This window comes from Elephantulus edwardii, unplaced genomic scaffold, assembly GCF_000299155.1.
Source record: "Elephantulus edwardii isolate Elephantulus edwardi_28Jun2011 unplaced genomic scaffold, EleEdw1.0 scaffold00024, whole genome shotgun sequence".
NCBI classification, from domain to species: domain Eukaryota; kingdom Metazoa; phylum Chordata; class Mammalia; order Macroscelidea; family Macroscelididae; genus Elephantulus; species Elephantulus edwardii.
The window spans coordinates 22,355,036-22,380,644 of NW_006399774.1; the positions used below are offsets into that span (position 1 = coordinate 22,355,036).

Genomic DNA, 25,609 nt, shown 5'->3' on the forward strand with positions numbered 1-25,609 from the left:
CGTCATGACTACTCCCCACAGGACGGTCAAAATCCCATCGGTCATCACGATCACCCCCACAGGACCTTGTCCCTCACCCCTCATCGTGACTGTCCTCCACGGGAGGACTGAAACCTGTCCTGATCAAGGCTATCCCCCACTCCCCATCATGGCCCTCTCTGTCCCTTGCCATGACTGTCCCTTGCAGAAAGATGGAAGCCTTGACCTTCATTGTCTGTCCCCTCAGGAGGACCTCTCCCATGCCCTGGCCCTCTCAGGACCTGGCCTCACCATTGTTCTGGGTCTGCCACACAGCGTCCGACACTCCCCAGAGGGCCGAGAAGATGAAGAACACAGCCAGCTGGTCAGGGTGTGGTTTCCATAGCAGGAGGGCCACGATGCAGCCAAGGTGGACAAGGGCCCCTGCCGGGATGGAAGGGACAGCAGAGTGTGGGTGTCACCAAGACAGAGGTGGGGGTGGGCTTAGGGGAGGAACACCAGGGCACCTGCCAGAATGGAGGGGACACCAGGGTGTATCACAGAGACAGAGATGGGGGTGGGCTTAGGGGAAGGACACAGAGAAGCCCTTTCTGTGACCATCTGCAGTCACACTGTGAGGGGAGGAAGGCCATGGGAGGATGGAGATGGTCAGTGCCCCCATATGGGTCCCCGCAGGGCCCTCTGAGGACCGTTTGAGGGAGACCAGCATGCTGCCCCTCAGACACCCCCCTCCTCGAGTGAACTTGCTGCTGAGGGAGCTGCTTCCGAATGACCAGTGGACGCAGGTCACGTCCATGCTGGGCCCAGGGAGGAGCAATGCAGCCTGGGCGCTGGGTGGACTTGAGGTGTGGTTCCCATCGGTCACGCCCGCTCAGAGCCTGGCGTGGGGTGACACGGCCCTGCATCCAGGTAGACCATGAGGTACAGTCCCCATGGACACAGGTCACGTCCACGCTGGCCCCGAGGTGCAGGAGGACGAGCCAGCTCCGCACGCTGGGAGGACAGAGTGAACAAGCACCTGGCTGGGCTGCACCTACCAAGCACATAGATGGAGACCCGGCCGACGTACTGGCTGAGCTTCCCGTACAGCAGGGAGCACAGGGCGTCGGTGGCCGCGAAGCAGATGGCGACATAGCCCACGAACTGGATGCCCAGGGCACAGGTGACATAGGACTGCGGGGGAGGGAGAGGCCAAGCGTCAGACCGGTCTCCTGCAGGACGCAGGGCCCATGAGGGAGACCTCAGTCAGGGGACACAGCTCATGGGAAAATGCCCATCTGGCAGGGGGCTCGTGGCTCATCGGGCTACGTGACCCCTAGGGCAGGAGAGTGAGCTGAGCCCCCTTTACAGTGAGAGGGTGAAGAGGACACGTCTGGGAGTTAGCTGAAATGATCTAGGAGAGGACTGCAAGTTTGCCAGAAGAGGGCACACCTACTGTGTTGAGGCCGGCTGGCAGGGGCATTGTGAAAAGGGAGAGACCGCCACGGCCGCCTGATGCCACTGGACTGTTAGAAATGGAGAATGGAGCTACGTTTAGAACTTTAGATGCTGATAAGAAAGCACGTGCTGCTGTTAAGAGTTGTTGTTGTTGTTGATGACCGTTGAGTTGAGCGCTACTCACAGCAATCCTACGAGGCAAAGGCCTGAAGCCTTTCTATAACTATCGACATTTATCAAACTTCATAGAGTTTCCAGGGGCATGTTGTTTAGGAAGTGGACGCCACTCCTGTAAAAACATAGAATGAAGCTTGTAACGCCAAGGTTTAGAACATGGTAAGGAAATGTGGGCCGGGGTTAAGGGCAGATTTTTAGAAACGTAGAGGGAAGCTTAGAAAGCTAAGGTTTACAATGTTAGAGATTAGCCGTCAGTGAGTGTGAGACAGTCAAGGCTAAGAGAATGTGCCCTCTCCCTGTGTTGATTGAAAGAGGCCCTATGAGGGCTCCAAGATTTAAGGTGTTGACCAGAAAAATGCTATATAGAGCTCAGAGGCCCAATGTGTTAATCTTGAAACGAAACCCCCCAATTTCTGATAGGCTACTTTTTCAAGAGGGACCTTGCCTGACAGCAGGAAGAAGAAACACCTCACTTCTGATTGGTGAAACCCCGACCCTGAGAGGCCTGGATGGGGGTAACTCCCTGCCTGGACTAATGCAGTAGAGATGTGGCTCTCAGAACTGCGGCCTGGAGACCGGGGAGCTGATGTGGACGGCTTGCTCTCTGTCCCTGGCTGGGCTACGTGACAGGAACTGTCTGCTGTGGGGAGCCTTGGGCTTGTTCCAACACTGGCCACGAAGAGTTTGTCACTAGGCACAATTGCTTGGCTATTAAGACTTGACTGATTGTTAAGATTTGATATCTTATGCTCATCTAGATGATAACATAATTATGATAAAAACAAAAGGGGGAAATATGGGAAGCCAATACTAAATATTTGTAATAAACTGAATGTTATTTAAATAAATTTTAAAAAGACAAAAAGGGGGGGAAAGATTTGATATCTTACCTTCTGGATTGATTTTTATATGAAATTACAAATGGGCTTCAGACCTTGTGGTGTCCCATAAAGTGTGTGATTTGCAATTATATTTGCCTGTAATCTCTGTGGCATAAATCTGCACGATACACAAGGATGATTGGGACACAGCCCCAGACAAGATGGAGAGGGTCGCACCCCGTGCTGACACAGGAAGAGGCGGCGTGGGGGAGGGCAGAGCTCTGTGATGACAGACCTGTGCTTACAGCCTCATGCTCTACGCCTCCGTGCACGCTGAAGGCGAGAGTGTGCCGCGGATTGAACTCCTGCAACAACAGGCCTCACGCCGAGGGCAGGATCCTCAGAGCCGGGTCCTTATCTCCTGTTTTGTGATCTGACATAATTAAGTGCCATGTTCTAAATCTTCACCTCTAGGAACGGGTCTCTGGTGGCTTCGTGGTGAGGAGCTGAGGAACCGTGAAGCCCCAAGTGCACGGTTCACCAGCTCCCCACACCATTTACAGCCTCCGAAAACCTGCTGGAGGGTTAGCTTTGGGTCCGTTCAGGCTCCAGGGTGCGTAACAACACCACCACCTCTAGGGTGTGAAGAAGACGTGTAAGTAAGCGGAGGCCCCGGGCACACAGAGGCGGAGGCCCCGGGCACACAGAGGCGGAGGCCCTGGCACTCAGAGGAGGCGGCCTTGGGCACTCGGAGATGGTCTGCTGTGACCACAGGGTCTCCTTCCTCCCCTCGCCCTGCAAGTGTTGACTCACAGTGATGTCTGGGAGTGCAGCTGATTATTGGCTGTGTTTATATTCCTGCCCTGCCCAGTGTCCGCGGCTCCAGCATGCTGCCTGTACCCATCCATCTAATGGTAATGCCTGCCCTTAGGGGAGTGGACGAGTTGGTTTCAAAAACTAGATTGTAAACAAACAAACAAAACCCCGAAACACCAAACAAAAAAACCCAAACTAGATTGTAGGGGAATAAACTTCTTGCCAAGCCTAACACGGCCTCTCTCGCTTGGCCCCCATCAGGCAGTACTTGCTGTTCTTTTTGTGTACACTGGAGTCAGAGCTGACCCATATCTGACCCTCCAGTGGGTTTTCACATGGGAGGAGACTGCCCATTGTTCTCGGCTGGTGGATTTGAACCATGTGCCTTTGAGAAGGCGGAGCAATTGCCGACCACTAAACCACAAGAGCTCCCCTAATACTTGGTATGGTGACCTTGAAAATCTAATACTCCTGTAACCTGGCCACTTATTCATAAAAATACAAACCGCCTGCCTCCCTCTGGGGACACAGTGCCTCAGACCTTCCCACCACTGTCCAAGGCATCACCAAAAACACTTAAAAAGGAGTCTAGTCTGTGGACTCATAAGAGTAGAAGGTATTTTGAGCATAAACTTGCAAAGCTTAAGTTAGCAACCTTTCTCCACTTAAAAAGCATAACTTGCTCCTGTAATAACAGCAACTATCATAATTCTAATCTATATCCGTGCTCCCTCTTGATGAAAACATTTCCCCACAAAGTGGCTAGCACCGTAAAAATAAGTGAGGTCTTTGCACAAGTGCACCACTCCCTTAAGAGGCAGAGGTGCTTGACTTGCTCACACCATTCCTACCTGCTTTCTGGGCTGAAGTCTTATTAACTCTGTTCCCTGTCCTGCTCAGTTCAACCATTTATGTTAAAGATTAATTTCCCTTTAGGCTTTAAGTAACAATGGCCGGATTAATCTTTACTGTTTGCCCAAGACAGAACAATCGGCCACACTGGCCCCTGTGACAGACAGAGAAAGCTGACCATGCTCAAAACAGCAGCAAAAGCTTGTCAGCAGGTGGGGGTGGGGGTGGTGGAGGTAGTCCATACCCTCCTAGCAAACCAAAAGCTCCCCTGAGCGCCCAGCTAGGTGGCAGATGTGGGGAGTCCACACCTCCAGTCTCCTGTATTCCATACCTAGGTCACCCCTTGCTATTCACCCCACGCATCTCTCTCTTGAGTTGATTTTTGTCGACAGGCTGCAAACTGGTGCTTTCACGTCTGTCCTAGAAGCTCCAGTGTTGCTCATGGCTTCAAGTGCTCCCCCCTCCCCGTCAATCTGACATAAGAGCCCAGCGTGACTTCATGTGATGGCTTGGCCTTTGCTGCCCAGGTCAGCCTGGGTGCTTCCCAGAGGCTCAAAGGGGGCGGACTTCAGGGAGATGAGGACCCCTCCTGTGGGTTGACATTGCTCAGAGGCTGTTAGGCAGAATCATAAACCCAACTATCCCAGGATGGGGGATCTTGTGATGGGGTGATATGTTTGTCTTATAGATGTAAGACTTATATAAAAAGAGGGGGGGATGGTAGGATGGTATTAAAAAGTTCAGAATTCTCGATATATGTATCAGTTATAAAACTATAGTTATATAATTCTAAAACTAACCTCAGTTTTCTTCAGCTTGCAAAACTAGTTACTTAGCCTCCAAATTCTGTTTCCTGTCTTTAGTCATGTAAAGAAGTTTGATCTGCCTGTTTACCAGAAGAGGAAATGCATCTCACCTAGATCTCTCTGAGGCTGTTTCCCAGTCAGATGTAAATTGTAACTTAATTTGCCTATTTACCAGGAAGGGGACTGGGCCCTTCCTGAATTATTAGTACTTAAATATGAACTCTACTCAGAACACTTGATTGTGCTAATGCGGAATCTATACTTGGACCAAGAGGTAGTGGTCAGAACAGCGCAAGGAAACACTGCATGGTTCAAAATTGGGAGGGGCATACGCCAGGGATGTGTTTTGTCTCCATATCTTTTCAACCTGTATGCAGAACAGATTATCAGGGAGGCTGGGCTCTATGAGGAGAAATGTGGTATCAGGATTGGTGGCAGATCTATCAACAATCAGTGTTATGCAGATGACACAACCCTGCTTGCTGAAATTGAGGAGGACATGAAGCTGTTGCTGCAGAGGGTCAAGGACTGCAGCCTTCAATATGGATTGAGGCTCAGTGTCAAGAAGACAAAGGTTCTCATCACTGCACCAATTGGCAACATCAGGATGGATAGTGAAGAGATTGAGATTGTTCACAGCTTTAGTTGGCTTGGCTCTACAGTCAACACTCTTAGCACCAGCAGCCAGGAAATTAAAAGACATATTGCAATGGGAAACTCAGCTGTTAGGGACCTCTCCAAAGTAATGAACAGCAATGGTGTTCACTCTGAACACTAAGGTGTGTCTGATACAGGCCATGGTCTTTGCTATCACTTGCTATGTGTCACAGAGTTGGACAATGACTAGGGAGGATGGAAGGAGAATTGATGCCTTTGAGCTGGGTGCTGGAGAAGAGTGTTGAGGGTACCATGGACTGCTAAGAAGATCTGGGAAAGGGTTAAACTGGGCTCCTCCTTGGAGGCAAGGATTCTGAGGCTTCGTCTAAGATACTTTGGACATGTTGTAAGGAGAAACCAGTCCTTGGAGAGGGACATCATGCTTGGGAGGGTGGAGGGACAGCACAGGAGGGGAAGGCCCTCTATGAGGCGGATTGATTCAGTGACTGGGGTAATCGGGATGGGTGTGTTGAAGGCAGTGTGATTGGCACAGGACAGAGCAGGGTTTAGGGCTGTTGTACATAGGGTCACTATGAATCGCAAGAGACTTGATGGCACATAACAACAACAACAATAAAATATGAACTATTCTTTTCAGGTGTAGAAATTCTTTTTTTTACCCATCAACAAACGAATGGCTAGAGAAGCTGTGGTATATTCGCACAATGGAATACTATGCTGCATTAAAAAACAAGGAACTCATGCAATATTATTCAAAATGGTTGACTCTGGAGAACATTATGCTGAGTGAAATATCCTGGTCACAAAAGGACAAATATTACATGATGCCACTGTTGTAGAATGGGACTGTCCTTGGGGTTGGGGAGAGACTGAGTAAGATGGGCTCAATAATGTATACTGCACTGAAACAGAGGAGGGAGAAAACTGTTTAAAAGAGATATATAACTAGGTATTTCTGTCATCACAGGAGACTAGAGCGAGGGCTACATGGTGGAGGGGACCTGGGGGAGGGTTTGTAAAACAATGAAAGAATCTTTTCTTTTACTTTTCCATAATTTTTGACTCATGTACTTATAACTTGTTAGTCAAATTTGTGTCTTCTAGGTTGCAACACCCCCATGATACATCTTCAAGGATATGAACATGTACGGCCAAGCACAATCAATAACAGTGCATCTAAATTCCAAAATTAATCTCCATAATAGTCTATGTGTTTCCTACTGCCAAAGGGGCCCTTTAGAGTAGTGAGAGAAGATCTTCACCCTGAAACCCACAGCATCCCTTTTCAGCAGGAAGTAGCTAAGAGAATACGCCATCCCCTTTTCCTTATGACTCAGGGTGAAGTCTCTCTCAGGGAGGAGTAATAGGGAATGGCAAAGGACACACTGACAAAGAAGATTAATCAGAACTGGCTTTGACAAGCACTGTGGCATTTGGACAAGAACAAACTGGGAGGAGGGTAGAGAGAATAGTGCAACAATGAATGAATGGAGACCCAAAATCTCTGTAAATGTGTATGAAAATTAGTAAAATATAATTACAGAAAAAAAAAGAAATTCTTTTTTTAGTAACAAAAGTGTTGTTAAGTGAGTCTCTCCTAGAAAAGCTCATGACCACTCCCAGATAGGGAGGCAATCTTGGAGGTGACTCGCTCTCTCCCAGATCTGCGTAATAAAGTGTTTATGGATATTGCATCCGTTTGTCTTATTGGCGATTGACTATGGAAAGAGCCCCTTGTGTTCAGTAACACTTGGACATCCTGCCTCCCAGCCTTGGGTGGGGTTCCCTCTGTGTTCCTAGGCCCTCTAAGCCAGGCGAGGACATGCATTGACTTGGGCACTTTCTGTGCCAAATCTCTCCACCTCTGTTCCCTCGTCAGCTTGTTTCAGAGGTTGACTTTCCTCTAAGTTTGACTAACACTAGTTAGTGAATGCCCACTTGTTTTCCTCTAAGACAGACCGCGGAGCAGCCAGGGCCCCCCTGAGCTCGCAGGAGCCACGGGCACGCCCGGGATGTGGCCCACATACCTTGGTGTAGTCCCCGGCCAGAAAGCCCTGCTGCATCCCGCTGTACAGGGGCAGAAGCACCAGCAGACACAGGCGTTTGTCTCGGAGAAGCTGGAACGTGGCCAGTAAGTTGGCCCACGAAGATGACGTCCTCCCTTTGCTGTTCTGCTGGATGTCTTGGATGGGTTCCAGAAACACTGCTATCAGCAGGACGGCTAGCACCCCGCAACCTGAGGGGAGGTGAAGACCAGTTGTGGGGTGCTAGCTACTGACCACTGCCCAACTCCCCTTTCCCCTCAAGAGACACCAGGTCTCTGCCCGATTGCACTTGGAGTAACGAAGCTATTTCTCCTTTGGCCAAACCTGCCAAACCCCAGAGGGGCCAGGCCGTCTGCATGTGCTCACTCAACCATCTGCTTCTCTGGAGGATGGGAACTGAGCCAGGTGTGGGGCATCAGGCAGGTGGCACAGTGCCCCCGCCCCGTTGTCTCCTGGGCCCTCACAGAGGCTGCCTCGATTCCAGCTTCTTGGCCACGTGACAGCCGGTCAGTGCTGCCCTCCGCGCCATATTACCTTGTTGTCAGGTGCCACCAGGTGCACTACAACTCACGACAACGCCATGTGCAACGGCTCTGACCCGTGACCCTTCCTGCAGCCACCCTCATCATCTGATGTCCTCGAACACACTGCTCCAGCTCCAGGGTCAATCCACCTTGGTGAGGGTCTTCCTCTCATTGATGCTTCACTTTCCCAAGCATGGTGTCTTTTTCCAAGGATGATCCCTCCTGACAACATGCCCCAAGAATGTCACGGCACGTGTCACCATCCTTGCCTCCCAGGAGCACTCTGGCTGCACTTTCTCCAAGACACATGTGTTTGTTCTCTTGGCCGTCGATGGGATGTTTGGTGTTCTTCTCCAGCACCACAGCTCACAGGCATCAGTTCTCCTTCTGTCATCCTTAGTCACTGTTCAGCTCTCAGACACATAGCAAGTGACTGAAAAGACCAAGGCCTGAATCACATGCACCTTAGTCTTTAAGTGGACATCCTTGCTCTTTAGCACTCTGGAGAGGTCCTTGACAGTAGATTTTCTCATTTAACACATCTTTTAATTTCTTGATTGCTCCAAGTAAAGTGAAATCATTGACAATTAAATCTTTTTTTCATCTATCATGATGTCCTTCCAGATTTCTTGACACAACCTGGTGAGCACATCCAGGGCAGCATCTGTTAGTTGAAATATGTCAACTGGTATGCCATTAACTCCTGGGGCTTTATTTTTGGCCAATTACTTCAGAGCAGCCTGAAATTCCCCCTTAATCACCATTGTGTCTTGACCATTTGTTCTTTCTTGAAATTCTTCTGTATCAGCCAATTCCTTTTGGTACAATGATTCTGTATACTCCTTCCATCTTCTTTTAATGCTTCCTGGATCATTCAATATTCTGTCTATAGCATCCTTAAGCACCACTACTCATGGCTTGAATTTGTTCTTTAGTTCCTTTAGCTTAAGAAATGCCACGTGAGTCTGGCCCTTTTGAGTTTCCAATTCCAGCTCCTTGCACACTTCATCATAATAATTTGTCTTGTCTTCCCGAGCTGCCCTTTGAAATCTTCGGTGTGATGGATTGATGAAGTAACTGTGGTAATGGGGGTAGGTGTGTCAGAATCAGTGAGACTGGCTCAGGACAGGGCAGGTTTCAGAGCTGGTATACATAGGATTGCTATGGGTTGCAGGTGACTTGATGGTACATGACAATAACAACAATATCATAATGTTGCCTATTGGTCCAGTGATGAAGATTTTTGTTTTATTTAATTGAAACGCAATCCATATAGAAGGCTGTAATGTGATTTTTTTTGCAACAAGCATTTCAAATCCTCCTCACTTTCTTCAAACAAGGTTGTCATCCACGTGTCACAGGTTGTTGATGAGTCTTCCCAGATCCTGAGGCCACCTTCCTCTTAACGAAGTTAAATGAATTCGGCAAACACACTGAATGAGTCTAGAGAAACAGCCCTGACACATAACCTTCTTGATTTGAAACCATTCCCTTTTTCTGCTCAGACAAGAGCCTCTTGGGCTAGATACAGATTTCTCATGAGAGTAATTGTTCTGAGATTCCCGCGCTTTTCAATGTTAGTCACCATTTGTTGTGATGGACACAGTCAAATGCCTTTGCATGTTGTTGTTATGTGCCGTCGAGTTGCTTGCAACTCATAGCGACCCTATGTACAACAGCCCTAAACTCTGCTCTGCCCTGTGCCAATCGCACTGTCTCTGACACTCCGATCCCAATTATCCCAGTCACTGAATCAATCCACCTCATAGAGGGTCTTCCCCTCCTGCGCTGTCCCTCCACCCTCCCAAGCATGATGTCCTTCTCCAAGGACCGATCTCTCCTCACAACATGTCCAAAGTATGTTAGACAGAGCCTCAGAATCCTTGCCTCCAAGAAGCCACCCGGTTTAACCCTTTCCAGGACGAATCTGTTTGTTTTCCTAGCAGTCCATGGTACATTCAATACTCTTCTCCAGCACCACAGCTCAAAGGCATCAATTCTCCTTCTATCCTCCTTGGTCATTGTCATAGTTGATAAAATGTCCTTCTGGTATTCTCTGATTTCAGTCTAGACCCACTGGACATCAGCAATTGTATTTGTATGCCAGGGCCTCTTCTGAAACCTGCTCCAATTTTTATTCCTGCCAATGTATTGTTTTAGCCATTTAAAAAGAATCTTTCATCAACATTTTACTTGCATTTGACATTAATACTTGATATTATTCAACAATTTCTCCATGCTATTGCGTCCCTTCCATGGCATGAGCACCGCTATTGGTGAGAGACCCCAGATATCCCAGTACCTTGACCTTCACCTCAGTTCACCCCACCCTTCCAGAGAGCCTTTTCCCAACAGCTGGTTTCACCTCTGAGGGTCATGGGCCCGTAAAGGCGCGCTGACGAGTAGTCTGCAGCGTGCTTTCATGCTGAGCAGAAGGCTGGGAGTTGTCAGTGGTTCAAATCCATCGTCAGCTCTGTGGGAGAAAGATGAGTGGCCTCCCTCCATTAAAGTATGAGCCTCAGGCTAGAGGGTCGCCAGCTGAGAACTGGCCCGCAGGAGGGGCTCTGAGGGCGCTCTCTCTCTCTCTCTCTCTCTCTGTGTGTGTGGTATATGTTTTAAAACAAACTCTGGCCAATTTGGTTGAAGAAAAATATGATATGGCTTATTTTGCGCCAGTCTGTTCTGACATGCTACTCCTGAGGTTAGAGTCACTCGGCCCAATGACAGCCGGCATGTGTACTCTGTAATATACTCCGCATGCTGGACCCAGTTCAGTAGGATTGTCACTCAAGTGATGGACACGAGCCTTGGCCGACATGATGCAGTACTCTACTCCCGCCTCAGAGCTGGACAGTTGTTGGCCAGGGTGACCACGCTGGCTTTTCCTCGCCTGATCACCTTCAGAGTCCGCTTGTACCCCAGCACACATTTTATGCGTTTCATAAGTTGGAGCCTGGAGTTGATCAGCTCCAGAGGCTCTTTCTCTTTCTGCAGCCTCCATCGAGGTGCCTTAGGTGCAGACTGGCCCTCGGAGTTGAGGTCGTGACCACTTGGGACACCTTGTCTCCATTCCAGGTCTGGGTGTCCAAGGCCTTCAGTGTACGAATGGTGGAATCCGTGTCAGGATGTCCCACCAGGAAGAGGTGGTACATGTGGAAGATTTCTTAATCCACTTCCAGTGTACTCCGAGACAGAGGGATGGTAAGGGTGACCGGAGGGAGCAGAGCAGGGGGGACAGGACACGGGGGAGCAGGCCTTTCTCCACGTGACCTTCGGCACTTTGAGCCCTTTGAACATGTGATGAGAACAAAGTTCCCCTGCTGTCAAGCCCATTGAGACTCATGTCAACCCTCCACCAGGTTCCCACAGTGGGAAACATCACAAGAGAGACGCCCACCTCTCTCCTGAGATCTGATGGAACCAAATCTCCCAACTTTAGGTCAGCAGCCCAACACCATGAACTGGGTCACCTGGGATCCTTTGAGAATGAATTATATATTTAAAAAAAAAAACCCAACCCAAAATAAATAAGGAAACCCATATGTCCACTTTTGAAAGGCCCAAGTTTTTATTATTATAAAAGTTAATGACCAAGCCTCTGTATTACTGTCCACACAAGGAATCCTGGCGGCCTAACGTCTAACACATCGGACCACTAGCTGGAAGGTCAGTAGTTCAAATCCACCAGCTTCCCTGCAGGAGAAGGATGGGCCATCACCTTTCATAAGATTTTAGCCTCAGAAACCCGGTGGGAGGACTGTGAGGTGGAACCAACTTGGTGGTGGTTAAGACTTTTTGGTGCTGTTCAGCCGTCTCCTGACTGAGGGCTGGTACTTCTCCAGTTCTATGTTGCTGTAGTTGGTAGCTGTTCCTGACCCAGGGACCGAGGGAGAGCCAGAGACCCAGGGAGCACAGAGGACACACCTGGCCCTGCCCCATGTCCAGGACTGATGTGTCCTCCCCTGTGGGTGTCCATCATGGTGCTGACCATCCAGGCTGCCACCGCCCCATGTCCAGGACTGAGGTGTCCCTGCTCTATGGGTGTCCACTATGGTGCTCACCGTCCAGGCTGCCACAGACAATGTCCTGCGTGCACTTGTTGGCTGTGGTTAACACATTGTCAGGCCTCCCTCTTAGTCATGGGCAGGACACCCCACAGATGCCTGCCCGCCATGGGGGGCCCTGCTGGTGTTTTAAATACTGGTGGTACAGCTACCACCATCACAGCAGGACGCAGGCCACCGCAGCACCATGCCGGGCGGACAGTAACGGTCTCGGTGTGGTGACTGGTGATGTAAGCATCTCCCGTGACATCGTGTGACCCTGCTGGGACACTGCTTAAGCACTCAGCCACTAAGTGAAAGGTTGGCCGTCTCAATTTTTAAAACAAATTTTTTTACAGCATATTCTTTCCATTTAATTTCCCCCATTCGTTAATTGTTGCACATTTCCCTCCCTGCCCACCCCTCCCCACAGTTAATTTTTCTCTTTGAAAAAAAATTCTTTCATTGTTACACAATTCGCACCCCCTCATCCACAGTTCACTTTACTATGCATTTCTTTTTCTGTAAACTTGGCATGAAAATAACCTAATCCTATATTCCTTTTAAACAGTTGTCTCCCTCATCTGTTTCAATGCAGGATACATTATTTACCCCACTTTTCTTAGGTTCCCCAACCCTGATGTCAGTCCTGTTTTACAACAGTGGCACCATGCAATATTTGTCCTTTTGTGACTGAGATATTTCACTCAGCATCATTTCCTCCAGGGTCACCCATTTTGAATAATATTGCATGAGTTCCTTCTTTTTCAATGTAGCATAGTATTCCATTGTGTGAATATACCACAGCTTCTCTATCCATTCATTTGTTGATGGGCACTTGGGTTGTTTCCAATTCGTTGCTATTGTGAACAAAGCTGCGATAAACATGGGTGTGCATAGATCTGCTTGGATGTCAGTTACGGTCTCTTTGGGGTATATTCCCAGTAGTGGAATTGCTGGGTCAAATGATATCTCTATTTGCAACTTTTTGAGAAAGCGCCATACCGCCTTCCACAGTGGTTGCACCATTTTACCCTCCCACCAACAGCGGATAAGTGTTCCGGTTTCTCCACAACCTCGCCAACATTTGATGTTTGCTGTTCTGTTAAATTTTGCTATTCTTACTGAGGTGACATAATATCTTATAGTTGTTTTGATTTGCATCTCTCTTAGAGCTAGGGATTTTGAACGCTTCTTCTTGTGTTCTGTGTTCACCATCTGAATGTCTTCTTTGGTGAAGTGTCTGTTCATATCCTGTGCCCATTTTTTCAATTGGGTTGTTTACCTTTATCTTGTTGTGGTGCTCAAATATTCTATAAATTCTAGATGTAAGTCCCTTCTCAGATATGCCATTGCCAAATAATTCTTCCCCAGTCTGTGGCTTCCCTTTCTATCCTGTTGGAGAAGTTTTTGGATGTACATAGGGATTTGATTCTTGGAAGGTCCCATTCATCTATTTTATCCTTTCTTGGTTTGTAGGTTTTTCAGGATGCTTGGGAGACTGTTTATGCTGCGGATTAGGGCCTCTAGAGTTGTTCCAAGTCTTTCTCGAATGAATTTATAGGCCTTGGTTTTAGTCCTAGGTCCTGGGTCCACTTTGAGATGGTTTTGTATGGAGTGAGCTGGGGATCTTGCTGCATTTCAAGGAAAAAACATGTTATTCTGCATCTGTAAAGACACAGTGTTGGGAACCTGGCAGCTCCCCCTCGTCCTGCTGGGCTGCAGTGAGCTGGCCCCAGCACTGGGTTTGCACGGCTTTGTGATGTCTTGTCATCTGCACCGTTTGTTCTCCGCCCGACAGAGATGACACACAGAGCCTGGAGAACGCTGATGAATCCAGGCTAGCTGATCTCGTCCCTTTCCTCCTGCAGTGTCGAGACTGCTCTGTACAACATGAGGTCCTACGCCCTGCGCCAAGAGGCCTGGTGTTCCTCTAAGGCAGTAGAGATCAGCTCTCTTTTCTCTGTCTCTAATCGAATGTCTCTCACAAGGTGACACAAATCTGCTATCTACCACAGTCAGCTCACCACGGGGCTCCCAGCTCAGTGAATGGACACTGCACTCCTGGAGGTTCTTGGCCAGCAGCGGGCACACCTTGCTTTCCAGCTGTGGCTTCCGGCGGGGCTCCATCCTCGTCTGGCTAAACACACACCTCAGAGGCTCAGGACCCCTGGCACTCTGATGAAGCTCCTGGGGGCCAGCGCGGAGCCCAAGTGGCCCCTGCACGGGGCCTCCTTTTCATCAGGTCGCTTCATCTCCTGAGTTCCAGGTGGGGGACGGCTGTGCTCTGCAGTTGGCCGTGAGGCTGCAAATGTGAACCCAAGTGACGGCACAGAACAGAGACAGGAAACCCACTCCCAAAGGATGTCCACCAGGCCCGCTGCCCTCTGGACACTGACTCCAAGTGACCCGGCAGCAGGGTCCAGGTGCACATCCTTACAGGGGAGACTGCCTTAGAGGTGGCCATTGAAACTCCATTTGCTGTCCCCTCCACTTACTGCAGTGTTGCGGTGGCACTCACACCATCAGACCATGGGTCATTGGCAGGGCACCCAGCAAATATGAAGTGACCCCAAACCCGTTCAGAAATGGGCTGTGTGTAAGGCTACACACAGGGGCCTGTCCTGGCACAGGGGCCCTGCTGTCCTGTGGGCAACCCCATGGGACACCAGCTCCTCATTGGAAGTGAGGCCACATGGGGCTTGAGAGAGTGGCCAGAAGAGGAGGTGGGTGCAGGAGCCCCGCCTCGTACCTCACGGCGCTGGCCCTGCAGGGGCCCTGGTTCAAGGACCTCGGCACACGCGGCCCTCACATGGAGTCCGCATTTGTGGCCATGTGTGGTGGGCACTTTCCCTGCAGAAGCAGAGGGCAGACACCTGCCCTTCCTCCCACGGCAGGGCGCTTGGCCGCCTTGGGCCATCCAGGACCCGAGAGGGGTGACAGTGGACAAGGACCTGCTGGCACACTCACCTGTGTAGATGCCCACCAGCGTGTAGATGACCTGGGATGGGTGCTCGGTGCTGTTGGTGGTCCCGCCAGTCATCAGACAGTCACTGGCCCCGCAGGACGAGAGCTGGTCCTCCGTGATGGCCTCTGCAGAGTCAGAGCAGACGTGAGGCCGGTGAGGACGGGGGGACAGGTGGGGCAGGGGACGTGTCACAACTGGCCAGGACATGCGTCTGCCCCAGCGAGCCACACGCTCGGCCATGGACACCTTCAGGTCAGCAGCAGGCAGGGCGCTCGCTTCCCGCAAAGGTTCAGGAGGAACCAGCGTGGGGTGAACGAGAGGTTCAAAACCAGCGGCTTTGCCAGGTGAACTGTCACGTCACATGTCTGTGCCACACCAGCACCCCGGCCCTGGACTGGCTGCTCTGTGACGTGTCTGCAGGCCAGCATCATCTGCTGAGAGAACATTTGCACCCCACAGGTTCTCAACCAGCACCCACATTATAAACACTGAGACAGGTGGCGTGCCGCTTAGGAAAGGACGGCCAGTGTCTGCGGCTCCCATGGCAGAAGTCCCACCACATGACACCCTGTATCTGCTGTCCTTGGCCAGTGAGAGCCACGTGAAGGCAGGTTCCCAGCTGGCCTGGGCTTCCTGTCCATCCCTTCAGGGCCCCGCTGACACTGGGACGGACGGGGATCCCTGTGTCCGTTACCTCACTGCTGCAATAAGCGCAGATTAAATTAGAGGGATGATGGGGTTTCCCATCATTCAGGAAATGATGACCTCATGAAGAAGGGGGGAACCTTTGTCACTGAGCATCCCCAAGGCCAGACATTTCATGGGCGAGCAGGACTGGAGGACACAGGACGAGGGAGATGGCACTGCCCGTCCGCAGGCGAGGATGATGCTCCCCAGCGGGAAGGACACACTCTGTGCCAGCTCGTGCCTGGGCGAGCTCAGGTCTGCTCACACGCTGACCCACCAGCGAGAGGCCAGAGCCGCCTCTTCCTTCAGTCAGAACTGATGACTCAAGCTGACCCCAGCGGGCTTTCAGGGGCTTGAGATCACACACCTTGACCACATGTTTGGTCAGTTTCGGGCTGCAGGATTTGGTAAACAATTCTTCCGAAGCTGTCTGGGTGGACTTGAACCCGAACCCTCTGTTCTCGTTCCGGTTAAGTGCATCTATGATCACCCCCAGATGTCACCCATGGAGACGTATCCTTGAGCTGGCCAGTCACCCTGCTCCCCTGGGGCGTCCTCACGTCTTACCTTGGGTGGGTGTCTGACCGAAGACCAGCGATGAGATCAGGTTGCCCCACACCCCAGAGGACTGGAATATGAGGAAGAAGATGCCGAAGTACTGGTTGACCACGTCTCTGCCCATTTTGCCCACCTTGCTGGCATGCATGTTCCCCAAGGTGGTGATGTAGGTGCACTGGGCGGACCAGAGCGGGGCGCCACCCAGCCCCAGCAGGATGGACGTGGGGATCAGTGTGTACCTGCAGGAAAGGGCGGTCACTCCCTTCAGGTGCCATGGTGTCCCTGCCCATTCCCTGCACTTGCCCAAAGGCAAACCATGGCCCCACCCTGAGTTCTACGAGCTTGTGGGCTGACCAGAACCACGGGGCCAAGCCTGTCTTGCAGCCCTTGCAGACCAGGGCCCAGGACCTGAGGGTTCCCCAGGCGGAGCTGTGGTCTGCAGACCTGTGCTGCTAAGCTGATGCTGCGTGTTCAAACCCCACAGTGGCCTTGAGGGAGGAAGTTGGATGGCCTCCTCCCATTGGCATTTACAGGCTCAGGAAACCGCCAGAGGGCCAGCTGGCGGTCAGCCTTGCCGGTTCTGACTGTGTTCGGGTTGTCGCTGTCTACTCTGTGTGAAAGCAGACTGCACACTTTCTCAGTGGGAACAGCTGGTGGGTTTGAACCAGCAACCTTGTGTTGCCACCAGGGCTCTTTCAAGTGTCTAAGCTGCCTCATTGCAGCCTGGCAGGACAGAGCAGAGCTCCGGTTTCCAAGGCTGCCGTCTAAGGAGCCCCAGCGATGCATGGGATTTGCCATGTTGGGCTGCCAGCGGAAGGGGGGGCTGGAAGCCACCAGCTGTTGTGTGAGAGGAAGACGTGTGGCCCGTTGGAGGATCCGCAGCTGCAGAACCGACGGGAGGCCACCAAGTGTTGAAGGGAGGAGCCCGTGGATGGACAATCTTTCAGGAAGTAGACCTCCTTGTTTTTCTTCTTGGGTTTGAACTGCTGGCCTTTCAGTTATCAGGCAGGCAACAAACCACTGTACCACCAGGAAGTGGCAGCACAGAGCTGGGACAGGAGTGGAGCAGCCCTACTTGGGGAAAGGGGAAGAAACCCAGGTAACTGGCCGTCACTGAAACGGAGCATATTCTGGATAAAGCTGGCAAGTCCAGGAGGCAGTGTGTGTTTATGTAGGGGGAGGGAGGTGCAAACTCCAAACAGGACACCACCCAAGGTCCACCCTGCACCCTGAGGTCCAGCCGAGAAGTCCTTGAGTGTGCACCCTGAGGTCCAGCTCAGAAACCTGAGCCGACGCCCCAAGGTCCAGCCCAGAGGTCCTTGAGTCTGCCCTCCGAGGTCTAGCCAGGAAGTCCTGGAGCTCACACCCTCAGCGCCAGCCCGGGAGCCCCGAGCCTGCACCCCGAGTCGGCGTACCAGCTGGCCTTGAAGTTGCCCAGGGAGAAAGCCACATAGCAGCACATGGAGCCGACGATGGTCCACTTGCAGCCGAACTTCCTGATGAGCAGCGGGGGCAGGAACATGGAGGACAGCAGGATGGCTCCGTACAGCGTGCTGAGCGCAGTGACGCCCAGGCCAGCCTCGCTGTGGAGGCTGCTCTGTGGACACAGAGGGGCCGGTCAGGGGAGGCCCACATTGCCAGCGGGGGGCCCTGTGGTCATCTTTGTCAGTGGGGGGCACAGCACCTACATGGCCGCAAGTGAGCCAACACCCCTCATCACATTCTGTCCTGGTGGCCCTGAGGGACAGACAGCTGCCTGTGGGCTTGTCTCTCAGCAATGCAAACTGAAGGTCTTCTGGAGCACTGCTGAGCGGCTCTGAGCCACCAGCCCTTAGGGTGCTGATTAGCTGCCAGCCATGTGTGTCACCCCAGGAGCCTTCTCTAGTCTGAGGGAGAGGAGGTGCTGCAGGGTATGGTGGACGGTGACTGGCCGGCCCCAGGGGAGAGGCCTCTCTGCTCTCACCTCCTGCAGAGTCAGGTTACAGAGAGAGGAAGGCGAAGGAGCAACTGAAAGGTGGAGAGCCATGGGCTTAACAGAGTGTCCTGAGAGTCAGTGAGAGCAAGCCAAACGGTCTGAGGAGGAGGAGGAGGAGGAAGAGGAAGAGGAGAAGGAGAGAGGGAGGAGGGTTAGGAGAGGAGGAGGGTGAGGAGGAAGAGAAGTGTGTGGAGGAGGGGGAGGAGGAGGATGAAGAGAGGAGGGGAGGCAGAAGAGGAGGAGGAAGGGAAGGAGCGAGAAGATGTGACTCCAGTTCCTGACAAGCTCACGTGTCACAGAGAATTCCCCACTGCGTTTTCAGGTTGGGCCTTTTGGAAGCAGATCAGGCTCGTCTCCCTGACACACTGGGTGGACTTGAACTGACAACTTCAGATGGGCACTTGAGTGTGTCTAGTGTCTGCACAGTAAACTACCCTCTGGAGCAAACGCAGTGCCGTCCAGTGATTGCAGCTCAGGGAAGGCCCGGGGCAGGACAGAGTGTCTACAGGGGTGTCAGGTGGCCTCATCATCCCGCCACAGAACCGTGGCAGGATTCACTTCACGGGCCATTCAGTGAGCAGATGGGCACTGGACATGTGTGTGCCAAACTCACAGGGGTCAGGAGGGAGGCCCTCACCCTGGACTGCCAGTGCCCCAGAGAGCGCTCTGCCAGTCCAGGTCCCTCCAACCCTGCTGCCGTGTTCCAGAGGGGCTGTCACTGCTAGCTCAGAGGTGGCACTTCTCCGGCAGTTCAAAGCCACCATCAGCTCTGTGGGAGAAAGATGGTCAGTCTCCTCTCACATCATCTGCAGCCTGTGAAGACCTGCTGGAGGGTCAGCTATGAGTCAGTTCCTCCTCGAGGCAATGCCTTTGCTGAAAGGTGGACGGTGCAGAGGTGTGGAGTGCGGGAGAGAGGAGGTCTCAGGACACCAGGCTGCCGTGCAGTCCTACACAGAACTCATCCTGGCGGGCAGAGCCCCAGGCCGCAGTGACAGGCCTCCAAAGCCACACATTCAGTCCCAGGGTGGTACAGCGCCTTCCTTCTCAGCCTCTGGACAAATCAGAAGGCCTTGTCCCAGTGTCCCTGCACAGTGCTACTGGACCCCGTGTCCTGTGGTTCCCTGTCCCCAAGGCAGAGCCCAAACTCCCTGGCCCTACTCTGTCATCATCCTTCCTCCAGAAAGCTCTTCTCACCCCATCTCTGTCCACAGCCATCTCCTCCCAAATTATCACAGATGGCAGGCTCTCCATGAGAAGTTCTGACCACTCGGCTGGTGGGACCCTTCCCTGGGCATGGAGGGCAGCCTCTCCGTGCGGGGTCCTGACCACTCAGCTGGTGGGACCCTTCCCTGGTCACGGCTGGCAGGTCCTGACCACTCGACTGGCGGGCTGGGTTGTCTGAGCGGTAACAGAAACCTCCTCTGCAGTCACTGGCCTCGAAGCCACAGGTCATCATTTCTGCGGCAGGAGGGACACGGAGCACCATTCCTCTGAAAGCAAGATGTACTCCATGCCTCGTCAACATAAACACTTATTGACAAGTGCCGAATAAACTAGAAATCCTGAAAATAGCCAGACTTGCTCTCTGACAGGGACTCAGAGCAGCCGGACGAGTTCTTCAGACAAACTCTGGTGAGTGACGATGCAGAGACCACCTCCTGCTTCACCTCCACGTTACTTTGAAACCTCCACGGGCCAAACCAGACACAGGTTGAAGGGCTCCAGGGAGGATCACGTCAGCTAGAACTCAACGCTGAGCTGAGGCTTCTTCCTCCAGATGAGGCGAGAATCTCTCCCTTCCTGCCACCACCCTGCGTGCGGAGTGCTGAGTTCATCTGTTCAACACCGGGCCCACAGTGGGCCTCATCCGCATCGCTGGCTGATAAACCATCAACTCAAAACTCAACCTTACTGCTGTCTACTGGGGCCCGAAGCAGCTGGCCCCCGAGCCGTGCGGAGGCTGCGAAGCGTATGTGTGGAGATGGTCCACCTTTCTCCTGGGCAGGCGCTGATGAATTTGGGTATACAGCACCATCAGACGGCATTGGACAAAACCCCACTTTGCACCATGTCTCAGAACATTCCTTTTCCTGAAGGCCACAGGCGATGGCCCTTTGACTTCTTCCTGAGCAATGAAAGAGGAGGCTGGCCCAGCTATGATTCTACATCTGGTCAGTCCCTGGTGCCCTAGAGGTGTGTCCATGGGGATGGTCCCTCAGGGACATGCAGTGAACCCACAAACAACCATGGACATCCCAGAAAGACAACACGTGCCATGAACTCACGGCCTGAACAACCCTGTCCACCTCAGGGAGAGACATGCACAATGAACCCACAGGCTGTGGACATCCCTGTCCCCCTCAAGGAGACACAAGTCCAGTGAACCCACAGCCCGATCAACCCCAGCCCCTTCAGGGATGCATAGCACATCCGGTGAGCCCCTGGACTGAGCAGCCTCATCCCTCCCAGGGAGACACATGTCCAGTGAACCCACAGCCCGAACAACCCTAGCCAGAGTTTTTGGAGGAAGTGGTTAGAGGAGGCAAGGTCACCTTACTCACTGCCCTCACTTCTGACTCACAGCAACGCTTCAGGGTGAAGGAGGGCTGCCCCTGGCTCCCAAGGCTGTCACAGCCACAGGGACCGGTGTGCTCCCACCACCACTCAAACGCTTTAAGCACCACACCACCGAAGCTTCTTAAACACGGGCTGAAATGAAAGACCCCGCTGTCAAGCCCAAGCCGTAGCACACCCATGGGACAGCATAGACCTTCCCCTCAGGGTTTCCAAGGCGTGACCCTTCACCAGAGCAGACAGTCTCAGCCTCCTGCTGATGGACGGCTGGGGGACTTGAACCATTGATCTGTCAGTTAGCTTCCCAGTGCCTAAAACCTCTCACTACCAAGGCCCTTTAGAAAAACCCATAAAAGATCTGAAGTACAAAGACGGCTTGATGAGCGCTCACAGCTTTGCTTGGGATTAGCTCTTGCAGGCCCAGTGAGAGTTCTGATCCTAAAACCCAGAGTAGGGAGCCTCAGAATTTCAGAATTGACAATGGTTTGCCATGTATCGCACTTCTCCTTACTTCATCACATGTGTGCAGCCTCCCCGAAGGCAAAGAAGCCTGGCTCGTTGCAAAGCCCTGGCCAAGTCCTTGCTCGCTTCGTCCAAGGGTGGGGCCCATGTTAGGTGGTGAGTGAGTCTGTCTGCTGTCACACGGGTTCCCGTTCATGGTGACCCCCATGTGCAGAGGGACTGTCCAGAGTGTCTCCAGCACTGCTCCTTCTGAGATACCTTGAGTGGCTTTGCACCACCTCGCTTTCCATTAGCAGTCTGGCACGTAAATCTTTGTACACCCAGGGCGCCCCTTAGGGAACTGCGTGTCGGTGAAGGGCTTCTTGTTGTTAGGTGTGGGTGAATCGAGCACAGCTTGTAGTGACCCGGTGAACAATAGATGTGAACACTTTCCTGTCCTGAACCATCTTTCTGATTCTTGACACATTTGAGTGCATTGCCACAGACCCTTCACCAATCCATCTCATTGGGGGTATTCTCCTTTGCTGACCTTTCACCTTTCCAAGCCTGGTGCCCCTTTCCAAGCAATAGCCTCTTCTAGTAACATGTCCAAAATATATGAGACAAAGTCTCACCATCTTAGCCTCCATGAACATTCTGGTTACACTTTCTCCAAGACATAATCTGTTTGTTCCTTTGGGAATCTGTGGCACATTCAGCACTCTTCTCCAGCACTAGAACTCAAACGCATTGACTCTTCAATCATCCTGAGTCACTGTCCAGCTCTCAGACGTACAACAGGGGATTGGAAAGACTGTGGTTTGGATTAGGCACACCTAAGTCTTTAAACTGGCGTCATTCCTCCTCAGGACTTTGTGGAAGTCCCTGACAGCAGATTTTCCTAATGCTATGTCTCCCAATCTCCTGACTTCTGGTGCCAAGGGTGTGGGCTGCATCCAGCAAGAGGAAATTGTTGACAACTTCAATCTCTTCTTCAGCCATCATGTTTCCTAGTGGCACGTGGTGAAGACTTTTGTCTTCTTGATGTTGAGACATGATCGATATTAAAGGCTGTAGTCCCTGACCCTCTGCAGCAAGCACATCGGGTCCTCCTCAACTTCAGCAAGTACAATTGTGTCATCTGCATGATGCAGGTTGTTGATGAGCCTTCTTTCAATTCCTGAGGCCACACTCTTCTTCACAGAGTCTAGCTTCTCTAATGAATTGCTCTGCATACAGACTGAATAGGTATGGAGAGAGGCCGCGGCCCTGATGCATACCTTTCCCAATTTTTAACCATGCAGTGTTCCCTTGCTCTGTTTGCTCTGTTTTCTTGGTCTGTAGGTCTAGATTGCATATAAGCACAATTCTCATTCTTCTCCACGTTAGCCACAGTTTGTTATGATCCACACAAATGCCTTTGCACAATGAATAAAACACAGACAGACATCTTTCTTGTATTCTGCTTTCAGTCAGGACTCATCTGACATCAGCAACAATATCCCTGGTACCACAGCCTCTTTGTAACCCAGCTTGAACTTTTGGCAGCTCTCTGTGGACTGTTCTAGACATTTCTGGAAGATCTTTAGCAAGATTTTGCTCGGATATGATGTTGCTCAATAATGTCCACATTCTGCTAGATTCCCTTTCTTGGGACTGGGAACAAATGTGGATCTTTCCCAGTTGTTTAGCCAGGAAGCTGTCCTCTAAATTTCCGGAAACTACCTGGTGAGCATTTTCCAGGGATGCGGCAGTTATTTGGAACATGTCAATTGGTATCTTATTGATTCCTGGGGCCTTATTTTTTGCCAATGCCTTCAGTGTTGTAGGAGGGTGTAGAGAAAACTGCTGTGTACTCCACAGGGTGATTTGCAGAAGCCAGAAACACAAGGTGGACAGGACAAAAAGAAGCTGTGTGACCAGACCCCATTTTCCAGGCTCTGGACAGTCCAGGGATGCTCAGACAATGAGAAGGCCACCTGGCACCCTCAGCACTTACCTGTAGGTTCTGTAGCCCTCCATAGGCCGTGAACAGCAGGAGAAAGCCGAGAGAGACCACCAGCACATTCTTCAGGCTGTGGTCCATTGTGCCAGTCGCATGCCTTGACCATCAGCAGCTGTGGGAGTCCGGGCCGCCTAGAGCAGACGGAGAGAGGGACAGGAGAGGCCGTGTGTGGCGAGAAGCTACATTCTTTCCTGCCTGAGTCAAGGTGTGTCAGTCCTCAGCTGCTGCCTGGTAGACCTGGTTATCAGAGACACCCCAAGGCCAGCTGAGGGCTGTTCTCCGTCTTCCACAGAAACAGCACTTTCCTAAGAGGTCAAAGGTTAGCTAACTCTCGTCCTGTGTGTGGTGACTTTCCCAATCGTGAGTTCCTGGTAGATCTCGTCATGTTATAAAGTGATGACACACACTCACACGTACACACACACGCACGAGCGCACACACACACACACACACACACACGACAAGAAGTGCTGATGGTGCATACCCTGAGCTGCCCGTCAGCATTCAAGATCTAAAACTCGCTAACACCAAGATCCATAGTTCAACTTCTAAAACGTGAATGTAATTGTACGATCTTGGGAACAAAGTCCCAGGACCTCAGAGAGAAAGGACTTTATAACAGTGCTGTGATTTAAAACATTTATATACGTGAACAGGAACTTAGGTGTATCTAATACTTCACAATATGCAAAATCCGCTTCTCCACATCATTTGATGCTACTCAACAACAAACCGTCTAACCCCCCTCATGGAGGCCCAGGTCCACACCGGGGAGAGTTCCAGTCTGCGTGGGGCACTGCCACACTGACCGTCCCTTGTCCCTTCTGCCTGCGTTCATTGGCAAGGCTCACCGTGCTAGGGAGCTCTGTGGCCGAGTGCCAAGGAGCTGAGTTGCCAACCCAAAGGCACGTGGTTCAAAGCCACCAGCTGCTCCATGGGAAAAGGATGGGCAATCTCCTCCGGTGCCTTTTACAGACTCTGAAAGCCCGCCGGAGGGTCAGCTATGGACGGCGCTGAGTCCGTAGTACAACAACCACAACAGCTCTTGGCCCTGCTGGGCAGGCAGCCTGTGCCATGTAGGGAGGCAGGTCTGTCTCCAAGGAACATCGATAAAGGGGCAGAGCAAGTGAAGGGTCCTCATCTTGTTCCCACGGACTGGAGAGCGAGGCCAGCATGGGGGATGCTACCAGGGAGAGAGCAAAGCTCTGGGTTCAAACCCCAACGCTGGGCCGTTTCAGTGAGGCCAGCCCAGGAGGGCTTGCTGTTCTCTGAGTCCTGTTTCCTCTTGAAAAAATGGTGAGGGGTAGAGGCTACAGAAGTTCACTACACAAATACAGAGCACAGAGCGCTGAGTTCTCGAGCGCCCTAAGTGCCACCTTAGCTTTGAGAGGAACCCCTGACATGAGCAGTACATAGAGAAACCATCACAGCATGGACCCTGCTGCTCAGGACATGACTTTCATTGACTTTATTTCTGGTCTACCGATAAAACCCAACCCAACCCAATACCATCAAAGTGGCTTCTGACATCCAGATGCTCTGTCAGGTTTCCGGGGCTGAAAATCTTTATGGAAGAGACTGAGGAGCGTCTGGTAGGTTCGAACCACTCACCCTTCAGTTCCCAGCCCAGATGTAAGTATCTGTGCTTCTGAGAGGCCTGGCCTGCCTGCCGCAGCCCGTGAGTCGCGTGTGCTTTGGGGCTGGGATGAAGGCTGTCCAGCCTCGTCTGCTGTCCTCCTTTCCTCCTCTGCTGCTCACTCTCCAGCTCTTCCTTCCAGGACTTCCTGGCCGGCTCTGAGCTCAGCTTCTGGTGCCACTCACCCTGACTCTTCCCATGGTCCAGCTGCATCTACTCGGCAGCCAGATGGGCCTGGAGCACACCTCGGCCACCTGTTTAGTTCCAGGTCCTACCTGTCTGTCTGCGTCCTTCTCTCTGGACTTCTCCCAGCCAGGATCCATGACTGAAATCCTCCTTGTATGTTTGTTTTTCATCCTCTCCCTCCCAGCTCCTTCCTTTTGTTGACACGAAGAGAGTTTTTTCAAAATGACAAATGGGTTTTACACACCTGTCTTGCTCCTCGTGGAGGGGACGGCTTCTCAAAGCAGCGTCAGCTGGCACCAGCCTCCAAGTATAACTGACTGTGCTGCCCTGGGGACCTCGAACACCCCAGGTGGGAGCCTTCAGACAAGAGAGGAGGACCTTGGTTTCTCACAGATCAGGAGCCTGTGTGCGGGACACAAACTGAGGGGCAGTGCTGTCAGCCCTGGGGTGACCCTCACCTG

The 25,609-nt window shown here is 51.9% G+C and overlaps 1 protein-coding gene across 1 annotated transcript in view; it reads right to left on the minus strand.

Annotated features, from left to right (window-relative positions):
• The window catches only part of UNC93A (unc-93 homolog A (C. elegans)), a 40,650-nt gene extending 17,243 nt beyond the window's left edge, over positions 1–23,407 (minus strand). Inside the window, exons 1-7 of the mRNA XM_006882834.1 lie at positions 23,321–23,407; positions 17,747–17,928; positions 16,341–16,570; positions 15,089–15,211; positions 7,534–7,742; positions 1,017–1,152; positions 271–402 (exon numbers count right to left, since the gene is read on the minus strand). Of these exons, the coding sequence (XP_006882896.1) occupies positions 271–402; positions 1,017–1,152; positions 7,534–7,742; positions 15,089–15,211; positions 16,341–16,570; positions 17,747–17,928; positions 23,321–23,407 (1,099 nt within the window). The remainder of the gene's footprint in view (positions 1–270; positions 403–1,016; positions 1,153–7,533; positions 7,743–15,088; positions 15,212–16,340; positions 16,571–17,746; positions 17,929–23,320) is intronic.
• Between the last annotated feature and the right edge of the window lie 2,202 nt (positions 23,408–25,609).